The sequence below is a fragment of the Prionailurus viverrinus genome, chromosome C1 (assembly GCF_022837055.1).
Source record: "Prionailurus viverrinus isolate Anna chromosome C1, UM_Priviv_1.0, whole genome shotgun sequence".
Taxonomy (NCBI): Eukaryota; Metazoa; Chordata; class Mammalia; order Carnivora; family Felidae; genus Prionailurus; species Prionailurus viverrinus.
In genome coordinates, this window is record NC_062568.1 from 159,311,343 (window position 1) to 159,332,215 (window position 20,873).

Genomic DNA, 20,873 nt, shown 5'->3' on the forward strand with positions numbered 1-20,873 from the left:
AATTGGCATAACCTTTCTAGAAGGCCACTTGACAATGTGTACCACGAGCTTTTAAAAGCTGCACAATTTTGGGGTGCCTGGGTGGCTCAGTCAGTTAAGTGTCCAACTTCAGCTCAGGTCACGATCTCATGGCTCATGAGTTTGGGCCCTGTGTCGGGCTCTGTGCTGACAGCTCAAAGCCTGGAGCCTGCTCCGGATTCTGCATTGTGTGTCTCTCTCTCTGCCCTTTCCCTGCTCATGCTCTGTCTCTCTCTGTGTCTCAAAAATAAATAAACATTAAAAAAAAAAGTTTAAAAGCTGAACAATTTTAGCCCATAATTCCAATTTTAAGAATCTATTCTAGAGGTGCCTGGGTAGCTCAGTTAGTTGGGCATCTGACTTCAGCTCAGGTCATGATCTCACAGTTGGTGAGTTTGAGCCCCGTGTCGGGCTCTGTGCTGACAGCTCGGAGCCTGGAGCCTGCTTCGGATTCTGTGTCTCCTCTCTCTGCCCCTCTCCTGTTCATGCTCTGTATCTCTCTGTCTCTCAATAATATATAAACGTTACAAAAAAAAAAAAAAGAATCTATTCTAAGAAAATATCTTCAGGCCAAAGAATTATATGCAAAGATGTCATTGCATATGGGAAAACTTGGAGCAATTTAAACGCCTAATAATTGAAGTGTAATAAATCGTGATTCATGACAATGAAATGTTACGCAGATGTTAACAAGTTTTCAGTAATTAAAATGGAGCAGAAAACAGTCACATATCACATTTTCCCAATTAGGCTGGAAAAAGGGAAAATATTGATATAACTGTGTTGATAAGGGCATGGAAAAATTGTTAATCATAATGGTGGTATGAATTTTTGGAGACACATTTGGCAGTAATGTAGTAAATATGTTTAAAATGTGCATACCCTTTAACATTGCAATTCCATTTTTAGCAATTTATCTTTAGGATAAATTAAGACAAGTAATGAGGATATAGGTTTAAGGCTGCTCATTGCATCATTTTACATAATAGCAATAAAAAGGTAAAAACCTAAATATCCCTTCACAGAATATAAGTACATGTATATAATACTATGGAACAATTAGCATGGTTATACAGATGTATATGTACATATACATGTATATATATGCGCACATACATGAATATACACACACACACACATTCTGCATATGGTAAAATGCAACTGAAATGGCTACCATTGGGGTGCCTGGGTGGCTCGGTTGGTTAAGTGTCTTGACTTTGGCTCAGGTCACCATCTTGCGGTTCATGATTTTTATAGTTCTAGGCTCTTTTTTCCCCTTCAGCTTTATTGAAGTATAATTGAGAAATAAAATTATAATAAATTTAAAGTGTACATCATGATGATTTGATACACATATATATTGTGAAGGGATTCCTTCCATCTGGTTAATTAACACATCCATTGCCTTACATTTTTGTGTGTGTGAGAACATTTAAGTTCTTTTATAAAAAGTTTTTTTTTAATATTTATTTTTGAGAGAGAGAGAGAGAGAGAGAGAACAAGCAGGGGAGGGGCAGAGAGAGAGGGAGACACAGAATCCGAAGCAGGCTCCAGGCTCTGAGCTGTCAGCACGGAACCTAATGCAGGGCTCAAACCCACCTGCTGCGAGATCAGGACCCGAGCCAAAGTCAGACACGTAACTGAGTGGCCCAGCTGCCCCACTATGAGCTGTTTTAAAATACATATTAAGAGGAGCTCCTGGGTGGGTCAGTCAGTTAAATGTCTGACTTTGGCTCTCTCGGGTCATGATCTCATGGTTCGTGAGTTCAAACTCCACATCAGATTCTTTGCTGTCAGAGCAGAGTCTGCTTTGGATCCTCTGCTTGCTCTCTCGCAAAAATAAACATTAAAATAGTAAAATACATTTTAATAGCATGGTGGACATTATCATATACTAAAATAAAAGGATGCATAATTATGAAAATATACACTATACATGCAGACACACACACACACACAGTCACATCACATGAAAAACTTTGGAAATGAAATACACCAATGGTAACAAGGGTTACCTATGATTATTAGACTTATTTTCTTTATATTTTTCCGATTTTCTAAATTTTCTAAAAAGAGGCTGCATTACTTTGATATTGTGGCAAAAAATATGAACAGAAATTGGAAGTTAGATCTCAAATATCACTGGGGTTTCTACATTTCTCCGTTATTTATTTCTTGAATAGTTCTTGTTCTTACACTCTGAAAATGGATGCTGGTAATTTTGGACACTACTAAAAGTTATTCCCCTAGAAGGCTGATATTTATGAATGGAGAGGCATGAAAAATATTATTGTAATCTGACTGTCTGAAAGCCTGTAATGTGAACTGCCAGTATCATGGGGAATGGGCCGTGAGCAGAGTCCAAAAAAGGCAAAATCTAAGGAAAGGAGTAATCAACATTAAATAACTCATGATTCCTCTTCCCAGGCTCATGCTTAACAATGACAATGGCAGCTCTTGAAAGTCACCAACACATCCTTGAAAAATTAATGTCACCCTTGCTCCTTTGTGACACTTCTCCAGAATAACCTTTTGTGTTCTCAGAGGCATATTTCAAGCCTCTAAATCAGATTGTACGAGAAGGCATGCAGTAATTATTTTGAATATGAAACCAAGAAACACAATTGTAAATAGCACACACTGTGTGAATGTGTGCCAGCAGGAAAAGAAACCCAAGGCCAAATTTACTCATGTCCTGGTGACTGAATACAGCATAGCCAGAAGAAGTGGAACAAGTCCATGAAAACTCCTGTCTGCTAACAGTCCATGCTCTAGCAGAAATTATTACCACATGCATGTTGCAAAATAGCTGAAGACAAAAAAGGGTGGAAATCTTAAGGGCAACAGCTTCTCTTAAAGCTTTGCCTTAAATGCCTTATCTTGATGAGTCCAAATCAATCTCTGAGTTAATAAATGCAGTAATGAGTGCAAAATTCTTAGCACATATTAAATATTCATTAATGCCAATTATTATTTTAGGAAATGATTACATATGTATAGTACTTTATAGTTTACAAAGGCCTTTCACAAATAACTAAAATCTCTTATGGCTATTTGTGGTGCTTATTAAATATATTCATTCCACACACATGAAATAGCTTAGAAATAGGAGATTCTCTTGGGGCACCTGGGTGACTCATTTAGTTGGGTGTCCGACTCTTGATCTGGGCTCAGGTCATGATCCCAGGAATGTGGGATTGAGCCCCGCGTTGGGCTCCATGCTAAGCATGGGGCCTGCTTGAGATTCTTTCTCTCTCTCTCTCTCTCTCTCTCTCTCTCTCTCCACCCCCCCCTCCCCGCCTTTTGCCCCTCTCCCCGCTTGTACTTGCTCTCTCGTGCTCTCCTAAAAAAAAAAAAGAAAAAGAAGAAATGGGAGATTCTCTGGAGTCTTGACATGACCTCTTTGAACCACTTCTTCATTCAATATGCCAGCTTTCCTCTCTGAAGGGGTGGTCAGGGGTTATCCTCTGTCTGGGGTAGCCAGAGTCCAGAGTACAATGGTATGGGCAGCCTTAATTTATGGATAGCTCTTCTTATAGGACACATAATAATAATGAAAAGAAAGCTCTGCAACTCTGCAAAGGTAAAGCAGTCCCCCTGGCGATTCTTAGCTTCTCCATTCTCTTCTCAGGGAATTTGAAATTCCTTGTCAAATATGCTGAAATGCCATGATTTACAAATCCTTTCATAAAAGAGACGGTAACAGATTTTCTTCCCACATCTCCCATCAGCATTAACACAGCACCCTGAGGAGTGTATCACCAGGCAGATCATTAGTCTCAACAAGTCAGGTTTAATGATAGGCTCTGGAGGAAGCAGGGGGTGTATAGCAGGGAGGATGATGCATTCTGCTTCCAAATCATTCTCTTCTTCCATAAGCAGTGGGGGAAAGATTGCTCCTTGTCCCTGCTGACAAGGGGAGGCCATGTCAAGTTGCCACATGTTTTGTGTGGAAGGAGACTAGAGTGCTACAATCCAATCTTCTCCAAAGCAGACAAAAACTAAACAAAACACAGCCATGTTACAAGCAAGGGAAGTATGAAGTTGGAGAATACTGCTAATAGCTAATGGTTATTGAGTGCTTCGCATGCACTGACCTCAGTACTTGACAATTTAATCTTGACAACAACCTTATGCACTAGATGCCATTGTTACTCCAATTTCCATAGGAGGAAACTTGAGACTTAGAGGGGTTGAGTAAGTTACCTATAGCTGAGGCTAATGCCAGAGCCAATGTGGGGATGCGCATATGTGCACACACACATTTGCCTCTCTCTCCATATATATGTTTATATACATTCTCTCTCTCTCTTTATATATATATACATACATATATATATGTATGTATATATATGTATGTATATACATATGTATGTATATGTATGTATATATACATATACATATATGTGTACATATACATGTATATGTATATATGTATATATACACATATACATGTATATGTATATATACACATATACATGTATATGTATATATGTATATGTATATATACACATATACATGTATATGTGTATATATACACATATATATAACATATATTTTCTTTATTTGTGTGCGTGTGTGTGTGCGTGTGCGTGTGTACATGTGTATGTGCTGAAAGCAAATGGATATAAGTCAATTGGAGACTTTTTTACTATTCTCAATATCTAGAATAATACCCAATATACCTTTAGGTTAACATTTCTGCATTACATAAGATTTTATATCAGAACTCTAACTCAGCAACATTTTATATCTCTTCAAAGCAGACTCTATGTAGACTTTCATCTTTTCTTTTGGAAGCTCTCCCTAACTTCTAGGCCAGGCTAGGTCTCCATCGGGTGCCTCCAAAATACCTATCTCCCAGATATAACAATCTCTGCACATTATTGTAGCTACTTGTTTAATGTCTGACTTCCATGCTCCATGAAGATATAAACCTGTCTTTCTTGTTCACTACTGTAAACTTAATGCCTTTCATGGTACCATGTACATAGTAGGGACTCAGTAAACACTTGCTGATTGAATAAACATAGTCATAACAATATCTGTTCCTCTAGCAATATTATCAAGGCCTTATTCCACAAATCTGTTCACTCTTTTCCCTATCACATACCTACCTATTGCAGAATTAGTGCATAGAGAAAACCATAGCATTTTGCTATCCATCCATCATGATCAATTTTGTATATATATGTGTATATAAACATCTGAAGACAGTCCTGACTCCTGCTAAAGAGTATTAACTATGAGCACATCTAGGCATGTACATATTGGAGCTACCATGAAGAGTATTTCAAGTCAAACTCACATGACAGATATGTCTATATGTGTATTATGGGCATAGGTAGGGAACATTACACTATTTTGCAAGAGTTCCTACTATAGAGTTCCTACTATATGGAAGAAGAAAAATGAAGTATCCTACAAAAAAATTCTTTCTATTCAAAAACAAAGAAATTCAAAATTTATTATTCAATTATTTTAAAGGCTTATACAAGTCATTACATTGTTTTTGATGTATACAACAAATACTGAAAGTATCCTTCATCTCATATTATGTTCACTTTTGAGTGTTCACATCTGTGTGTCAGAAGGAAGAAAAAGGATGTAAAGATAAAAGATTGTAAGACACATGAGAAGGACACATACCCAAAGAGGACAAAGGCTTTGAAGGGAAGCAGTTAGGGAAAGGAGGCAGTGCATCAGCTCTATGTTGACTTGTATTTGCAACAACAGCTATCTGAAAGTTGGTATTTTCCCTCTAGGCTTGATGTCTTCAATTTTCCTGATATTTAGGTTAACAGTCATGTGCAACTGGGTCAACCAGTTAGGCATTCTCTTGAGTGTGAACAACTGAGAGACAAAAGATAAGCAAAAGATCTAGGCATGTAATATATTCTACAAAAACATATCCACTGAATACCATGCATTAAAAATTAATGGAGCACCTGGGTGGCTCAGTCATCTAACCATATGACTTCAGCTCAGGTCATGATCTCACAGTCTGTGAGTTCGAGCCCCATGTTGGGCTCTGTGCTGACAGCTTGGAGCCTGGAGCCTGCTTTGGATTCTGTGTCTCCCTCTCTCTCTGCCCCTCCCTCGCTCACACTCCTTCTCTCTCTCTCTCTCAAAAATAGATATTAAAAAAATTAAAATATAGTGTTTGTGTGGCTATGTAAAGAAAGGATACAACAGAGAAAGTTCTAAATCACTATGCATTCTTTTTCCAATATGGCTTCTGAATGCAGGCGTACCCCAAGGTTAAACCCTTGCCTCCATGGATTCAGCCCTTATCTCTAAGCAAATGACTCCCAAAGTTCCACAGTCTGTTTACTCCTTAACTCATCTACATGGAACGTGTGGGCCTTAAAGTTGAGAAGTCCCAAAAGCAACTCATTTTTTTCTAACCAAATCCTAGTACTCTTGGAGACCCCTTTCTCCTGGCTTACAATAGCACCCCTCTCTCCATGTCTCAGGATGGAAGTTTCACTCCTTTCCACAACCTAGTAGATTTCAAATGATTTACTTTAATTGAAGTAATTCAATTGACAGACAATTCTGTCTGTCCCTACTACTCTTGAACTACTTCAGTAAATCCCCAAATTTCTCCTTGCCTCTAATCCTAAAAGTCAACGATGATCATACCACCTTCCTCTCCCATAAAATTCTCAAAAGTTTCACCTTGCATAGGGATTGTATTCAAATTTTTCTCAGTATATAAAGTCTTTTAGAATATGATCTCTACCTATTTTTCAAGATATTTTTTTTAAATTTTTTTTTCAACGTTTTTATTTATTTTTGGGACAGAGAGAGACAGAGCATGAACGGGGGAGGGGCAGAGAGAGAGGGAGACACAGAATCGGAAACAGGCTCCAGGCTCTGAGCCATCAGCCCAGAGCCTGACGCGGGGCTCGAACTCCCCGACCGCGAGATCGTGACCTGGCTGAAGTCGGACGCTTAACCGACTGCGCCACCCAGGCGCCCCTTTTCAAGATATTTTTAAAAACATTCCTCTCCTCTCCCAGTGTTTACCAGTTCTGAATATAATCTAGACATCGCTCACCCAAATGTCTTTGCTCAAATCACTTCTTCAAGTTGGGATACTCTTAGCTGTCTGAAGCTCTTTCCCTTAACATCAGCCAGCTCAAGTCTCTCTGCTTCCAGAAGTTATTCCAGATTCTTCCTGATTAGAAGTCTATCCATTATTCATACATTTCCAGCACTTTTTTATATACTATTACAGCATTTGCTGTAGTATGCCTTTTATAAGGAAGTGCCTTGTTCCTCTATTTCTTGTGAATTTCTAGAAGGCAGAAACCATATAGCTTTACTTCCATCACTCCTGCATAGGGGCTTGGAGTTACGAGGAACTCATGGAAAGCTCATTAACCACTGAAGGAGGAATGCATGAGTGAATATTCTTTACCTTTTCTATTCTATTCATCGTTGACCTTAGTTCCTTTTTGTTGCTCAAGGGAACAATTTAACTTATGCTTTAGGTTTGAAAATTGTCTACATAGGGCAACTCTTCTTTCTGCAGCTTTGTGCTGACCTCATTAGTTCTCTATTTGGTAACCCCAGTCAGATGGGAAATGCCATCATACAATCTACTTCTGTGCCCAGGCATGTGTAATTCAAACTCTGGGTTCATCTCCTTTGCTGGGGAGTAAAAAATCTTCAGTCTTGAGCAAATCAAGGCAATCTAACATTTACACATTTTAAAGTTATTGAATTATCCATTTTCTTTTGGGTGAGGGACATTTTCAGAAACATCTATGTATTTAGGACTGTTATGGCCATAAGAGAAGAAAATACACCATCAGTGAGTCTGATGGAGATACAAGAGAAACCTCCCAGACTTGGTCACACCACACACCCACAGGGTTACTTTGGAGACCGGGAGAATAGTAGACACAAGAAACAAAGTCATCTTGGGTACAGAACTTTTTTGGCCCCTTTCCTTAATTCTCCTCATTCAGTTTGAATGCAAACTCAAAGTATGAATAATAAGAACTTTTCAGAGCTATCAAACCATAAGAAGATATGGAGGAACCTTACATACATACTACTAAGTGAAAGAAGTCAATCTGAAAAGGCTACATATCATATAATTCCAATTATATAACATTCTGGAAAAGCAAAAACTGTAGAGACAGCAAAAAGATCAGTGGTTGCCAGGGGTTGAGGGCCAGGGGAGAGATGAACAGAGGGTTTTTAGGGTAGTGAAAATACTCTGAATATTATAATGGTGGATATACATCATTATACAATTGTCCAAATCCATAGGATATAAAATACCAAGAATGAATCCTAATCTAAACTATGGTCTTTGAATGATTATGATGTATGATGTATGGAATGTAGGTTCATCAGGTGTAAAAAATGAACCACTTTGGTGGAGGATGTTGATAACGGGAAGCTGTGCATGATGGGGGCAGGGTGCATATGGAAAATTTCTATACTTTCCTCTAAATTTTACTGTGAATATAAAACTGCTCTAAAACATAAAGTCTTAATAAAAACAAAATAAAACCAAAAACCTTTCACGTTATATAGTACATTCAAACAAAAAAAAAATCTATCTTACTTGATTTTCCTGTCTTGCAAAGTGGTTATTATAAAACAGAGGCTCAGAGGCATTAAATTCTCAAGGTTACATGGTTATTGGTCAGTCAAGATTTGAAAATTATAGTAGTTGGGAACACTGGTTTTGTAACTCAACACTTAACTCGCTCTGAACCAATTCACTCACTTACTAGCTGTGTTATCTTGTGAAAGTGACCTAAAATCTTAGGGACTCTGTTTACTCATCTGTAAAGTGTAACAATGGTGCCCACATCATACAGTTACTGTGTGGGTTTACATGAGAGTATGGATACTGAGTAATTAGCCCAAGATGTGGTCCATGATAAGGCCTTATCAGTGATACAGCATCAGAAGTATTGGCATCAGCAACAGCACCCTGGATATGCCGAATCCAAATAAAATGATCTTTTCACTAGCTAGGTACCCCTTGCTTGGTGACTCAAAATAGAAGATACCACCTACTCTTATGCTGTCTCACAACTATTTAAATGGATAGAATTCTGATATAATTCTGTACATTCATGTCCTCTCTAACAACCTGTTCAATTTGGCCTGGACATCAGGGCAAAAACAGGGAACATTTCGCTGACCACGATATTAAGAAATATATATTTGGTCTTTTGTTCCAGTTCCTGGCAATAGAGCTCCTAAACTCCCCGTAATTTCTTGAGTAATAAGGGTGAGAGGGGGAGTCTTTTGTTATTCCAAATAAGCCTCCTTCAGCCATACTTGAGTTTATACTAATGAGGAGACTCTTGGAGGATGGGGCTCCTTGCCAGAGAGAAACAATCATGTAATTAGATGATTGGAACTTTCTGTCCCATCCCCCAACCTCTGGAGAGAGGAGAGAGCCTGGAGATAGACTTACTCACCAATGATCAATCATGCCTATGCAAACAGCCTCCATCAAACTCCTGAACAATGAGGTTTGGAGATCTTCCAGTTGGATAAACACATCAAGGTACTAGAAGGGTGGCATACTCAGAGAGGGCCTGGAAGCTCCATGCCCCTTCCCAAACCTTGCCCTATCTATGTCTTTCATCTGGCTGATCCTGAGTCATATCCTTTATAATAAACTGGTAATAGAATGTAAAGCTCAGCTCTGTGAGCTGTTCTGACAAATTACTAAACCCAGGTTGGGGGTTTGTAAGAACCTTCAATTTATAGCTGGGCAGTCAGAAGCACAGGTGACAACCTGGGACTTGAGATTGGCATCTGAAGTCAGAAGCGGGAAACTCATTTTTTATGAAGAAGCAACGTGAATTCTGAAACCCTCAGCAGATCTGCCGGGTGGAACATTTTTATGGTTCAGCTTTACTTGGATGTTAACAAGTTAGGCTATTTAAAAAAGCTCTCTGTGTCCTTCAGTTATTAACTGAAAGGATTTCACATTTTTTATTTACCACAGAGTTTACATACAGACATTAAGAATAGCTAGGGAGTGTGATTGTAATATTTTTCAGGAAGATGGTCTTGCATCACTGCTTCTCATGTTTCTATGTATTTTCTCTTTTAAAAAAACATTTTTTTTAACATTTATTTATTTTTGAGACAGACAGAGAGAAAGCATGAACAAGGAAGGGTCAGAGAAAGAGGGAGACACAGAATCTGAAACAGGCTCCAGGCTCTGAGCTGTCAGCACAGAGCCCGACTCCCGGCTCGAACCCACGGACCACGAGATCATGACCTGAGCCGAAGTCGGATGCTTAACCGACTGAGCCACCAAGCGCCCCTCTATGTATTTTCTCTTAACCTGGTTGTACTTAACACTGTACTTAACACTGTGGTTTGCAGAGTTGGGTGCTCAATAACTTCACCACGTTGTTGACTGAAAAGGGCCTACACTGAGGTAGGGACAATTAGTGGCCACTTCCCACTTGGCGAATATTGTAAATTTAGCAAAACAGTTGCTTCCCAGAAAACTGGTCACACCTTCCAATTTTTCTTTCCCTAATGACTCTCAGATGAATAAATTAATATCCTTCCGGCCACACGTGAAACATGTGGCATGTTTGCTTCTTGCAGGATGTTATTTCCTTACCTATGTCAGGGTAAGGAAAGTTGAGTGGTCCATCTCTATGACTGCATCATAGCAATGATCAAGTAGGGATATTTAAGACCCTACTGAAGGAAGTCAGAAGTTTAAAATGTCCAAAAGTTTATTCTTTTCACATAGACAACATAATTCCAAAGAGGCAGGGGTAGCTGCTGTTGGATTATTGGAACCATTCCAGAAACTTATTTTTCCTCCATGGGGTCTAGAAAAGAACTCGAATGTAGGCTAGTGCTAGTGCACTATGAATGGGGTGGACACGAGACCAGGAGTCTCAGTGAAGTCAAAGATAAGGTATAATCAGGAGACTGGAGAGCTGGAAGGTTAGGAGATTTGGGGAAACCCACCAGAACCACTGACCTCAAGAGACTGTTGTTTATAAGACTGAATGAAGTCATGTGTGCAGAGCATCATCTTAGGTCTCCAGCTAGGCCACCTGGGTTTAAATTCCTACTGTGCCTCTTTCTGGCTGAGTGATCCTGTGAAAGTTATTTATATTCTCTGAATCTTAATTTCTTCATCAGTGAAGGGTACAGATGAAGTCACATAATAGTGGGACATACTTTGCACATGGTGAGCACTGAGATATTATTTATTATTACTCATTACTTTTATTACTTCAGGTTCCCCTATTTTATTTTTCTCTGTAGAACTTACTAACATCTCCGTGGTGCATATTTTCCTTGTTTATCTTTTTATTTTGGACTGTCCACATCAGAATGTAAGCTTCATGGTGACAGGGATATTTTTCTGTTTTGCTTCCTACTGGGGAGTGCTTACACAGTACTAGCACATAGCACTACTCGATACATATTTGTCAAATGAAAAAAAAATCACTGCCTCAATGCAGCACTTGGTGTACAGAAAGGGTGACTAACTGTTGGTAATTATGAGGTATACAACGTGATACTTGCCAGTGGGGACCATTGACAAGATGTAGCCAGAGGTGTGGATTACTGAGTGGTGTGAAGAGAAAGTCTGTTGGAGCTGCAGAAGTCAAAGAGACCCTAAAGCCAAGGTCTTGGATGGGTCACACACATCAATCTTTGTCACAGGATAAAGTTAGTGAGCAAGGTGAAGAAGAGGGTGAAAAGGAGCTCCAGCATCTCTAAGCCTGCAGTTAAGGAATATTCTGCAGCTAGTGGACAGCAGTAAGGAGCAGTAGGAGGTAGAATTATCAGGTGGCTCTGGAAGTGGCAAGAAGGTATTGGGAGAATTGAAACACCGCCTCTAGTCCCATGACATATGGCCCACAGAAGACTGGAGCACTTTCTGTGAAGAGTGCTACAGAAGTGATGGTCCCTGGAGAGAGCTGGGATTCAGTTAAGGAAACAGGTGGGCGAAGTTGGCAGACAGCCTGCGAATGTAGAGGAGGGTGTTGCTAAGGATGTGACATTCCCGAAGGCGTGATAGGGGTAAGAGCAATAATGGGAGCACAGAACTTTCTAGAGATGAGTGTGCAAGAGCCTCCATGCACAGAGGATGGAGATGATATTCAGACACAAGGACACTTGAGAATGGTTGCAAGGGTTTTTCTTGTTTCTTTTTTTTTCATGACCAGATACAAGATGATTTTGTAGTTAAGTAAGCTAATCAAGGAAAGGGACAGCACATTTCTGGAAACATCTTGATGTTAAAATGCTCTACAGAATTGTTCAAATACCTAATAGTCACATCTTCTACTTGTCATGGAAATATCTTTCCCTTCCTTCCGTCTCAGAAGAATACTTGAAAACTTCAATAGGATATACTCTTGGATGAATTAATTTAAAAAGTCACTACCTTTTGTACACTTTACTTTTTTTTTTTAAAGCCCAACTTTAATAGGTTAAGATTTTAGTGAAATTGTTTGTAAAAGTGAAACACTAAGAAAAGCTTTGGAACTCTCGTGAGTTAGAACCATTGTTTTAACACTTTTCTATATTTCTTGTTAAATCAAATTTGGAAGTATGAAGCATAGCATGTTTACCTCCAAATAAATTCATAAGCCAATGCTCATTAGTTGGTTGGTTGGTCAGTGGCTCAAACACTTACTAAGTACAATGCCTAGAGCACTATAAGAACAAATTAATGAATGAGACCAGCTAAGGTTTTGAACACTATTTAGATGCCAATAAATAATAATTTGAAAGCTATTTAGAACAGATGGATATTTTGAGCTGGGAATCTTTTTTCTTCTTCTGTATTCCCTGAATGAAGAATTGAAGAAAATGATAATATGAATAAACAAATATGGGTAAAAATCAGGGTGCCCTAGAAGAATATGCTAGAAGTGCTACTCAATAAAACATGTTGAATGACAGTCCGTTGGGGTAGGGGCACTATTCTCAATGCAATTTAACATGTCATCATTTCTGTGTTATTTATCATCACAGTGGAAAATTAAAAAAATCCTTCCACGTTGCACTAGCTAAAAATACCTGAGACTACTATGCATGAATGGTGAAAACAAACCTTTTCCATTCTTAAGACATGGCCATTCTTGCTCAGGTGGTCAAGTGTCATGTTTAGTTTCTCCTAAGTCCCGAAGTTCATTTTAATGTACTTTGTCTGCATAAACATTTCTTAATGAGATAAGCAGGGACATATATTTGTGATAAGGCTGCTCCTATAGTCCCTTGGGAAGCCTTTTCTATACTTCCTTGACTTGAGCAAAGCCCAGCATGAAGGTAACACAGCACTAGAGATTCTGATTTATTTCTATTTAAACTCCTTGTGGCTCAGTTGGTTAAGTGTCTGACTTTGATTCAGGTCATGAGCTCACTGTTCATGGGTTCAAACCCTGCATCAGGCTCTGTGCTGACACACAGAGTCTGGAGCCTGCTTTGGATTATCTCCCACTCTTTCTGTCCCCCCAATCATGCTGTTCTCCCTTTGTCTCTGAAAAATGAATAAACGTTTAAGAAAAAAAAAAACTTCTTGCATGACTCTCTTGGTCCAAATTAAGATGCTTAAGAAATTCAGATCTTACTAATTAGAATGGCAATGTTACCAACTTTAGATACCTAATATTATATTTTATCTTATACTACATATTATTATTATATTTTCCTGAAATGGAAAAAAGATGTAGTTCACATTATGTTATTCTACACAGTTATTAATACTTATATTTATTTGATAATACATATTTTAAAAAGAAACCAACAGCCTAAAATTGTCTTTAGATGGGTATCTCCAAAGAAGTCTCTTTCTCTTTCTATTTAAAGAAACCCAAACTTAAACACAAACAAATGAGCCAATAGATACTTTAAAACCAAAATAAATAGAAACAACAAACACCGTCCACATTGTTTTTTACTGAGCCCCAAATACTTGAGGGTAGGCAGTAGTGTATTGTTTAGTTTCTTGGTTAAAACAGGGTAAACTACAGTTTCTGCTGTGGCCAAACTGAACCAGAGATAGGCCTTTTACATATGCAGGTATTTGCTGTACTTTGGGATTACCAATTTATTCAACTGTAGCTTTTCCTTTTGAGATGTGCTGATCAGTAAAAAGACACCTGGGCACGTTTTAGTTCCATCTAACCCAAAGAGAAAGTTTAGAAGGTCCTAAGTTGTGGATTTTGCATTATTACAAAAGTAATACCTGCGGAGATGAAGGCTTCTGACATCATGTGGGAAACATGAATCATCCCCGAAAACAACCTTTGCTTGACAATAGCTAGGCCTCTGGTATCTTCTGAGTCCTCTTTAGCATATGAAAGTCCTTTGGGAAGCCTCCATTTTGTCTTTACCTCCCTTAACTCACTCATCACAGCCCCAGTACAGCTCTTTCCGGCCACAGGTCCTGTCCCTGTGCTTTAATAAAATCACCTTTTGCAATCAATCAATCAATCAATCAATCAAATGGTAGAAAGTAGGGGTTTAAGTGATAAATATTTATGGGTAAGAGGGCCCACAAATTAAATTACTTAAACTTTCCCCACAATTAGCTTAAGTAGGACTTTTTATCAAATGCTTGGCCTGTTAAAATGATTCAGAATTTAAATATAAAACAGAAGATTGCTCATCCTTAATTCAGAATATAAAAGTATCCAACACGGAGGTTAAATATCTGACATTATATTTATATATATTCTCCTTAAACTTCTAAAATGGCGGGTCCAGTGACAGTTATCCACCTTACTGCAGCCATGTCCGGTGCAATTTCAGAAGATGCAAACAGAACTTACAAAGACACCCCTTTTTGTTCTTTTCCTCATTTTTCTGATCTCCCGTGCAGCATTCCTTGTCATAAGAACATGTATACGTACTTATGTTTTACATTAATGGATATTGCATCAGAAACGTGAATTGTCCAAAACAAAATTAAAAGCCAGTTCCAACCCAAAATATCCTTACATTTGTTGTATTGCATTTGCAAAAGAGTAAGGAAAGGGCCCTGGTTGACAGAGTTAAGTTCCTTGTCCAAAAAAGGTGTTGTTTTTTGTTTTGTTTTGTTTTGTTTTTTAATTTAACACAAGTAACCAATATTAACTGCAAATCAGCTTGTTTTTTTTAATGTGTTTTTTTTTTAGTATGAAAAATGGAAGATCCCATACAAACCAAATTCATGTTGTATTTTCTTTAGTGTTTAATAGTTTCCAAGTAGCCATAGCATTTGTACACAGAAAGTGGGACCAGGTCTTTTGAAGAGAACTGGGATTTGGAAATGCAGGTGGGAAAAAAGGATGAGGGGTATAAATTAGAATCTGGTATGCTATGTACTACTTACCTTCAAAAGTCAAATAAAACTTTCCTCTGTCAAACCAAACGAGGGAAGGCTGTTCATTCTCTGTATGGCCAGGAGTTGAAGCGGGATGGGAAAGGTTAAGGAGAGGGAGAGAGAAGGACACAGTATGAGTTACAGGTCATTAATCTCACTATGGGGGAGGGCAGAGGCACTGCATGCCATTAGCGTGCAGGAAAAAGGGAAGGCTGGCAATCTATGTTTCGTTTTGTTTTTAGTTCAGGAAACAGAAAGCAAAAGCAAAGCTATGGAGGCCTAAAGGGATGGGCATGTGTTGTTGGTAGCTTGATACTTGGTGCTTGAGCGCATGGAGCAGAAGTCTTCCTGGCCATGCAGGGGCGTCAGCATATTTTAACTGCACTAGTTTGGGCAAACTGTCATTCAGCAATTGCTGTATCCATTTCATCTTCAATGTCATCCCCTTCTATATTTGCAAAAAGATAAACTCGGAGTTATGGGTTATATCAAACTTAGCTTAGGTTTTAAATGACAACAGCATTGCATATCAATTTAAAGTTCATGGAAGAAGTCACATATCTTCCGTCCCCTCCCCTGGAATCACCTTAGGCATCCAGACACAAAACACCCTTTACCTATGTACCAAAGAGAAAACAGGATTACTAACGGTGCTCTATTATATTTTAAATTAAAAAGCAGTCACTGGACATGTAATTCTGAGCAGTTAAATTATTCCTTCCTTTGTAAATTCACAAAGCAATAGCATCTCACCTTTTTCAAACCTTTTGAGAAACTGTCATGCAACCTGCTGCTTTTTAATATGTTCACTCAAAAAAAAATTTCGGTGGCATGATTTCCATGATGAACAATAAATAGGGTGCATCTGAGAGGCACCAGACACTCATGAGGTGAGTAGCATGTCCATGAAGTTTATAGCAGTCAGATGGTATAATGGCTTGGATTTTTAAAGTCTAGATATCTAGAGATCACTTGGCTAGCACCATACCTGCCAGCGTTTCACAGCGCCTTTCAAACGAGGGCAGTTTGTCATAAAAAACATCATCTTCTGACACTACGAACCAAAGAAATATAAAGGAATGGAAAACAAAAACACAAATAAAAATCCCAAATGAAATCAAGCAGTACACTTCACGGATTGAAACAAGAATGATATTAATGGAAAAAGGAAACAAAACCTAATATACTGGGATAATGATAGGGTATAAAAAGGTGATGTGTTTATTTCATGATGGCTCTATGAGAAAAAATTAAAATTTTGAAAATGCCAGATTTCAGCATCTGTGAGTTTGGCTGAAGTCAGCTCTGTGGAAGAAATCACGTCCCCACCTTTTCAGGGAGTTGTTAAAGGCACTATCATTAATAATTGACTCGTGTAAGTGTATTTCACTCAGGCACAGTTCTCAAGTGGCCAGACATATGTCCATCAACAGAACCGCTTGGCAGAGTGCGGACAGCTCAACAAGATCACTCGGGATATGCCTTCCCCCTGCCCCAGTGGGAAAGAGTAAGCTTTCAATGAGACCATAAAAAAGGCAACATTATAAATCTGAGGTTGCTGAATGAAATATCCCATTTCAAACTCATTGGTATCCAAATTCAGTTTGCCTTGCACCTGTCTTTAGTAGTTATGGCCTGTTAATTTTGGACAACATTACTGTAATTCCGTCTTTGGCTATGGTATCCAGTTATGGCCAAATGTCTTTGTGAATTGATCACAACAGTTGCTCAGAACCCCAAATCGTTCCAGATCTTTGCACATAATCTCCTTTCTCCCCAAGTAACAAATGTAGGTAATTGGAGTTCTATGCTATGTGATCAAAAAAAGAACTCAGTTCCATAGTTCTTAAGAGTATTATTACAATTTCAATAAAAATTGAATAAAATCTGTACAAAGACCAATAAGGGAGAATCCCCCCTATAATGTAGGGAAGATAAGGTCTATAAACAATGTTTCTTGGAAAAATATTCTACTGGCTTGCCTTCCAGACTTAGGAAGTAAAGTGGGGAAAATACTTCTTTGGCATTTTTTAAGGTTCTAGGATATCACCTGCCAATCAGTTTTTAATTATAGAGGTGGCTTCCTTGGTGGGTAGAACAAGTTAGTGCAATGTCTGTAACATCTGTAGGAGAGGAGGAGAGGAACAGGACAAATGGAACTGGCACTAAGAAGGACCCTCCATAATCTGTCCAGAAACTAGGAAGCAAAACAGTTACGCTGGCAGTAACTGAACGTTACAATACTCTTTCATACCTGTTAGTGCGAAATGATGGAGGATATTGCTTTCTTTTGAAGAACTAATTTCGTATTTACAATCTCCTCAAAATGAGGAGCCTGCATCATGATGAGCACGGAGTAATGTATAGAATTGTTGAATCAGTATATTATACACCTGCCACTAATGTAACACTGTATGTTAACTAGACTAGAATTAAAATAAAAAACTTAAAAAAAAATAGAAGGCAAACTTCACACACTAAAACAAACAAACAAGCAAACAAACAAAAAACCAAAAAACACCACTGCAAACACCAAAATGAGGAGCCTCAAATACTGCCATTTGTTTTTTCAGCTGAAGTTACGAAACAGTGTTGAATAACACGCTCACAATTTTTTTTTTATGGCGGTTGGACATTGAGGGCTTACAAGAAAACTTCATAACTAAATTGGGGAGCTTAAAAGATGGGTTATTGGATAGTTCTGTGCTTGCCTTAAATACTTCAAGTGAAGTATAGAAGGAAAAATTTCCTTAAGAACTAGCCATGGAAATTGCCTCAAATTGATCTGGGATGGGGAAGCCAGATGTATAGGTTTTTCCAAAACAAATAGTAGAAAGAAAAAAAAAGACTAAAATTAAATGTGGAAATTTTTAATTGAGATCGGGAATATCCATCTCCAAAGGATTTTCTGTGCAATACAAGCATTTTTAGAAGAATGTTTATCCAATTCAGAATTGCCACCCAGCTTGGAGACAAAGGCTTACAGGAAATACTGTATGATTTAGATACTATGACTAATATTTCAGTACTGAATACAAATCACTTTTGCTCAAAGTTCTTCACCAAATGAGATATCAAAATCTACCTGATACTTCCTTTGGTGCCTGTAAATGGTTACTTTTCATTCATTCAGATGTGGGAGGTGGGGTTAGAGATGCAATTGAAAATGCATAATTAACAGCGAAGGAATATAATTAAGAGTGAATTTAACAATGAAAAAATTGTCTTTATGGTAGTCTTATTGTACTGGGGTACCAAAGAAATATTTCGCAAACATATAAACAAACAAACAAACAAACAAACAAACCCTTATCACCCATAGAAAAAAGAAAAAAGTAATAAAAATGGATATTTAAATTAGAGATAGCTCTGTTTATCTTTAAATGTCTAGGAGTTTGTTTCTTAGAACAATTTTAAACATTTTCCCTATTCCCATAATATTAGCAGGATTTTTCCCCAAACTCAAATAGTGAAGGGGTATGAGTTTTCCTTGTGCAAAAGGGGTTTCTTATATATTTCATTGATTCTGATATGTGCACTTTTCACATTTTAACATTTCTGAAATTGGGATGGGTCTTAAAATTAACGTGGTAAGAAGGCATTGCATCTTAGCTCACTTGACAGTTTTCCCTTCCTTTTTAGTCATATATAAAATAACAGTGCATCTTCTGATAGAAAGTGTCTTAAAGTCAGTGATATACAGTTCCAGAGGGGTTCTTCGTTATTTGAGTGTGGCAGTGCACACAAAGTCCTATTTTCAGGTGTGGCATCAGATTTACAACTTTGTAATCACAGCTTTCATGAAAGATTTTATGTCTAAAGTCTTTGGGGGCTGCATTTGTACAGGAATTGTGTGGGAAAATTAGGTTGGTCTTAAAAATTTAGTCCTTGAATTACGTTAAACTTTGCCATAAGCAACTACAAATAAATATGCACAAAGTTTCCACCACACTTGCCCCAGTTTGGGCTCAAATGTCATAGGAAATGTCAAAAAAGTATTATGTGGTAGGAGGGAAATGTTGAGCCACCAATCTCAAAAATTTGCTGCTGAAATTCTTTATTCCCCCCAATGCCATTTGACTACCTAAAGTTGACATTCCAAGTCAGTCATGAATAGTCGGCCCTTTTGTGCTGAACGACCAAAGCACATTCTCTCCAGAAAGAGATAAACAGCAATACACAGAAGCTGTCGGTTAGTCATTTGACAACGTATTTACTTCAGAGAGAAGTGGCTGTCAGGTGACCCACAGCAACAGGAAGTAAAGAATAGGAGAGTGAGGAAGACGAAAACCAAATAAAATTAACAGAACCAAATGAATTAAGTCAGAATGCTCCTCAGCAATGAAGCAATATGAGTATCCTCTCAGGTGGCTTAATTTTTTTTTTTTAACCCCTGTGTCATTCATCTTGAAAGAATGCATACTAGATGTGCTAAGAATCAAAGTCACTGGCCAGGATTTGAGATTTCCACAGCAGGGTGTATAAAAACACATGGTGTAAAACATGGGCACAGTTCAAATTCTCTGTGTGTAATTTTCTCTATGAATCTCAGTGAGTTTAAAGAGTATGTTAATCAGCCATCTGAGGTCACTTCAGGTCAGCTTTCTGAGTGACAGTTTCTTCTTCTTACTTTCTTCTCTGACCAACCAGGAAAATTACATGGGGTAGGTGGAAGAAATGATCTTGAGAAAAAACCAAAACAACGTCCCAAATAAAACAAAAACAAAAACAAAAACCAGAGGAGTGGTGAAATGGCTGTAGCAATCAAGAATATTAGAGAGTGTTCAAAAACACGGGGTGTGCCTGGGTGGCTCAGTCGATTAAACGTTGGGCTCTTGATTTCTGCTCAGGTCATGATCTCAGGGTTTGTGAGACTGAGACCCATGTCAGGCTCCTCACTGACAGGGTGGAGCCTGCTTGGGATTCTCTCTCTCTCTCTCTCTCTCTCTCTCTCTCTCTCTGCCCTTCCCTCTCTAGTGCTCATGCTCTCTCTCTCTCTCTCTCAAAATAAGTAAATAAACGTTAAAAAAAAATAAGATTGAGACATTACAGAAAAAACAAACAAAAGCCCTAGAGAGAACTGACCTACTGGGCATCTTAAAATAGGAAGCCCCAAATTAGCTCATTTGATGATGCAGAGAAAGAATAGACTAGGCTATGTAAATAATGTTAAATATCGGTCTATTAATGAATCTTACAAAATTGGATAGCTGGCTATATTTTTACCAAATTTGAAGGCTTCTTTTGGGGTGGCACGATTGAAAATATAGAACAAATGATACAGTTGAAATTCTCTTTGGAGACCCTATGAGGCTCACCCTGCGAAAACAGGTTCTCCAGAAGAGCTTCAGGCTTTGATTCAACTACTTCTCACATGGGCAGCTCTGTAGTGTGTTCCTCTTTGGTAAATAATAGCAGGAATTCATTTAGCTTTGGATTAATGATTCTCCCAAGCAATGCAGGATGGGCTGGCTGGTTTATGATATGGAAGGCTTGGAGGGGAGTTCAG

General features: G+C 38.3%; 1 protein-coding gene across 23 annotated transcripts in view; it reads right to left on the minus strand.

The window, feature by feature from the left end:
• The window catches only part of SGIP1 (SH3GL interacting endocytic adaptor 1), a 205,230-nt gene that overhangs the window by 33,103 nt on the left and 151,254 nt on the right, over positions 1 to 20,873 (minus strand). For 11 of the 23 annotated variants that reach the window (XM_047872939.1, XM_047872936.1, XM_047872935.1 and 8 more), the window contains 2 exons: positions 16,353 to 16,418; positions 15,374 to 15,433 (listed from right to left, as the gene is read on the minus strand). The exons of 6 other annotated variants lie outside the window; for them this stretch is intronic. In XM_047872939.1, coding sequence (XP_047728895.1) covers positions 15,374 to 15,433; positions 16,353 to 16,418 — 126 coding nt within the window. The remainder of the gene's footprint in view (positions 1 to 15,373; positions 15,434 to 16,352; positions 16,419 to 20,873) is intronic. 6 more of the 23 variants (XM_047872952.1, XM_047872954.1, XM_047872956.1 and 3 more) reach the window with 1 other exon arrangement.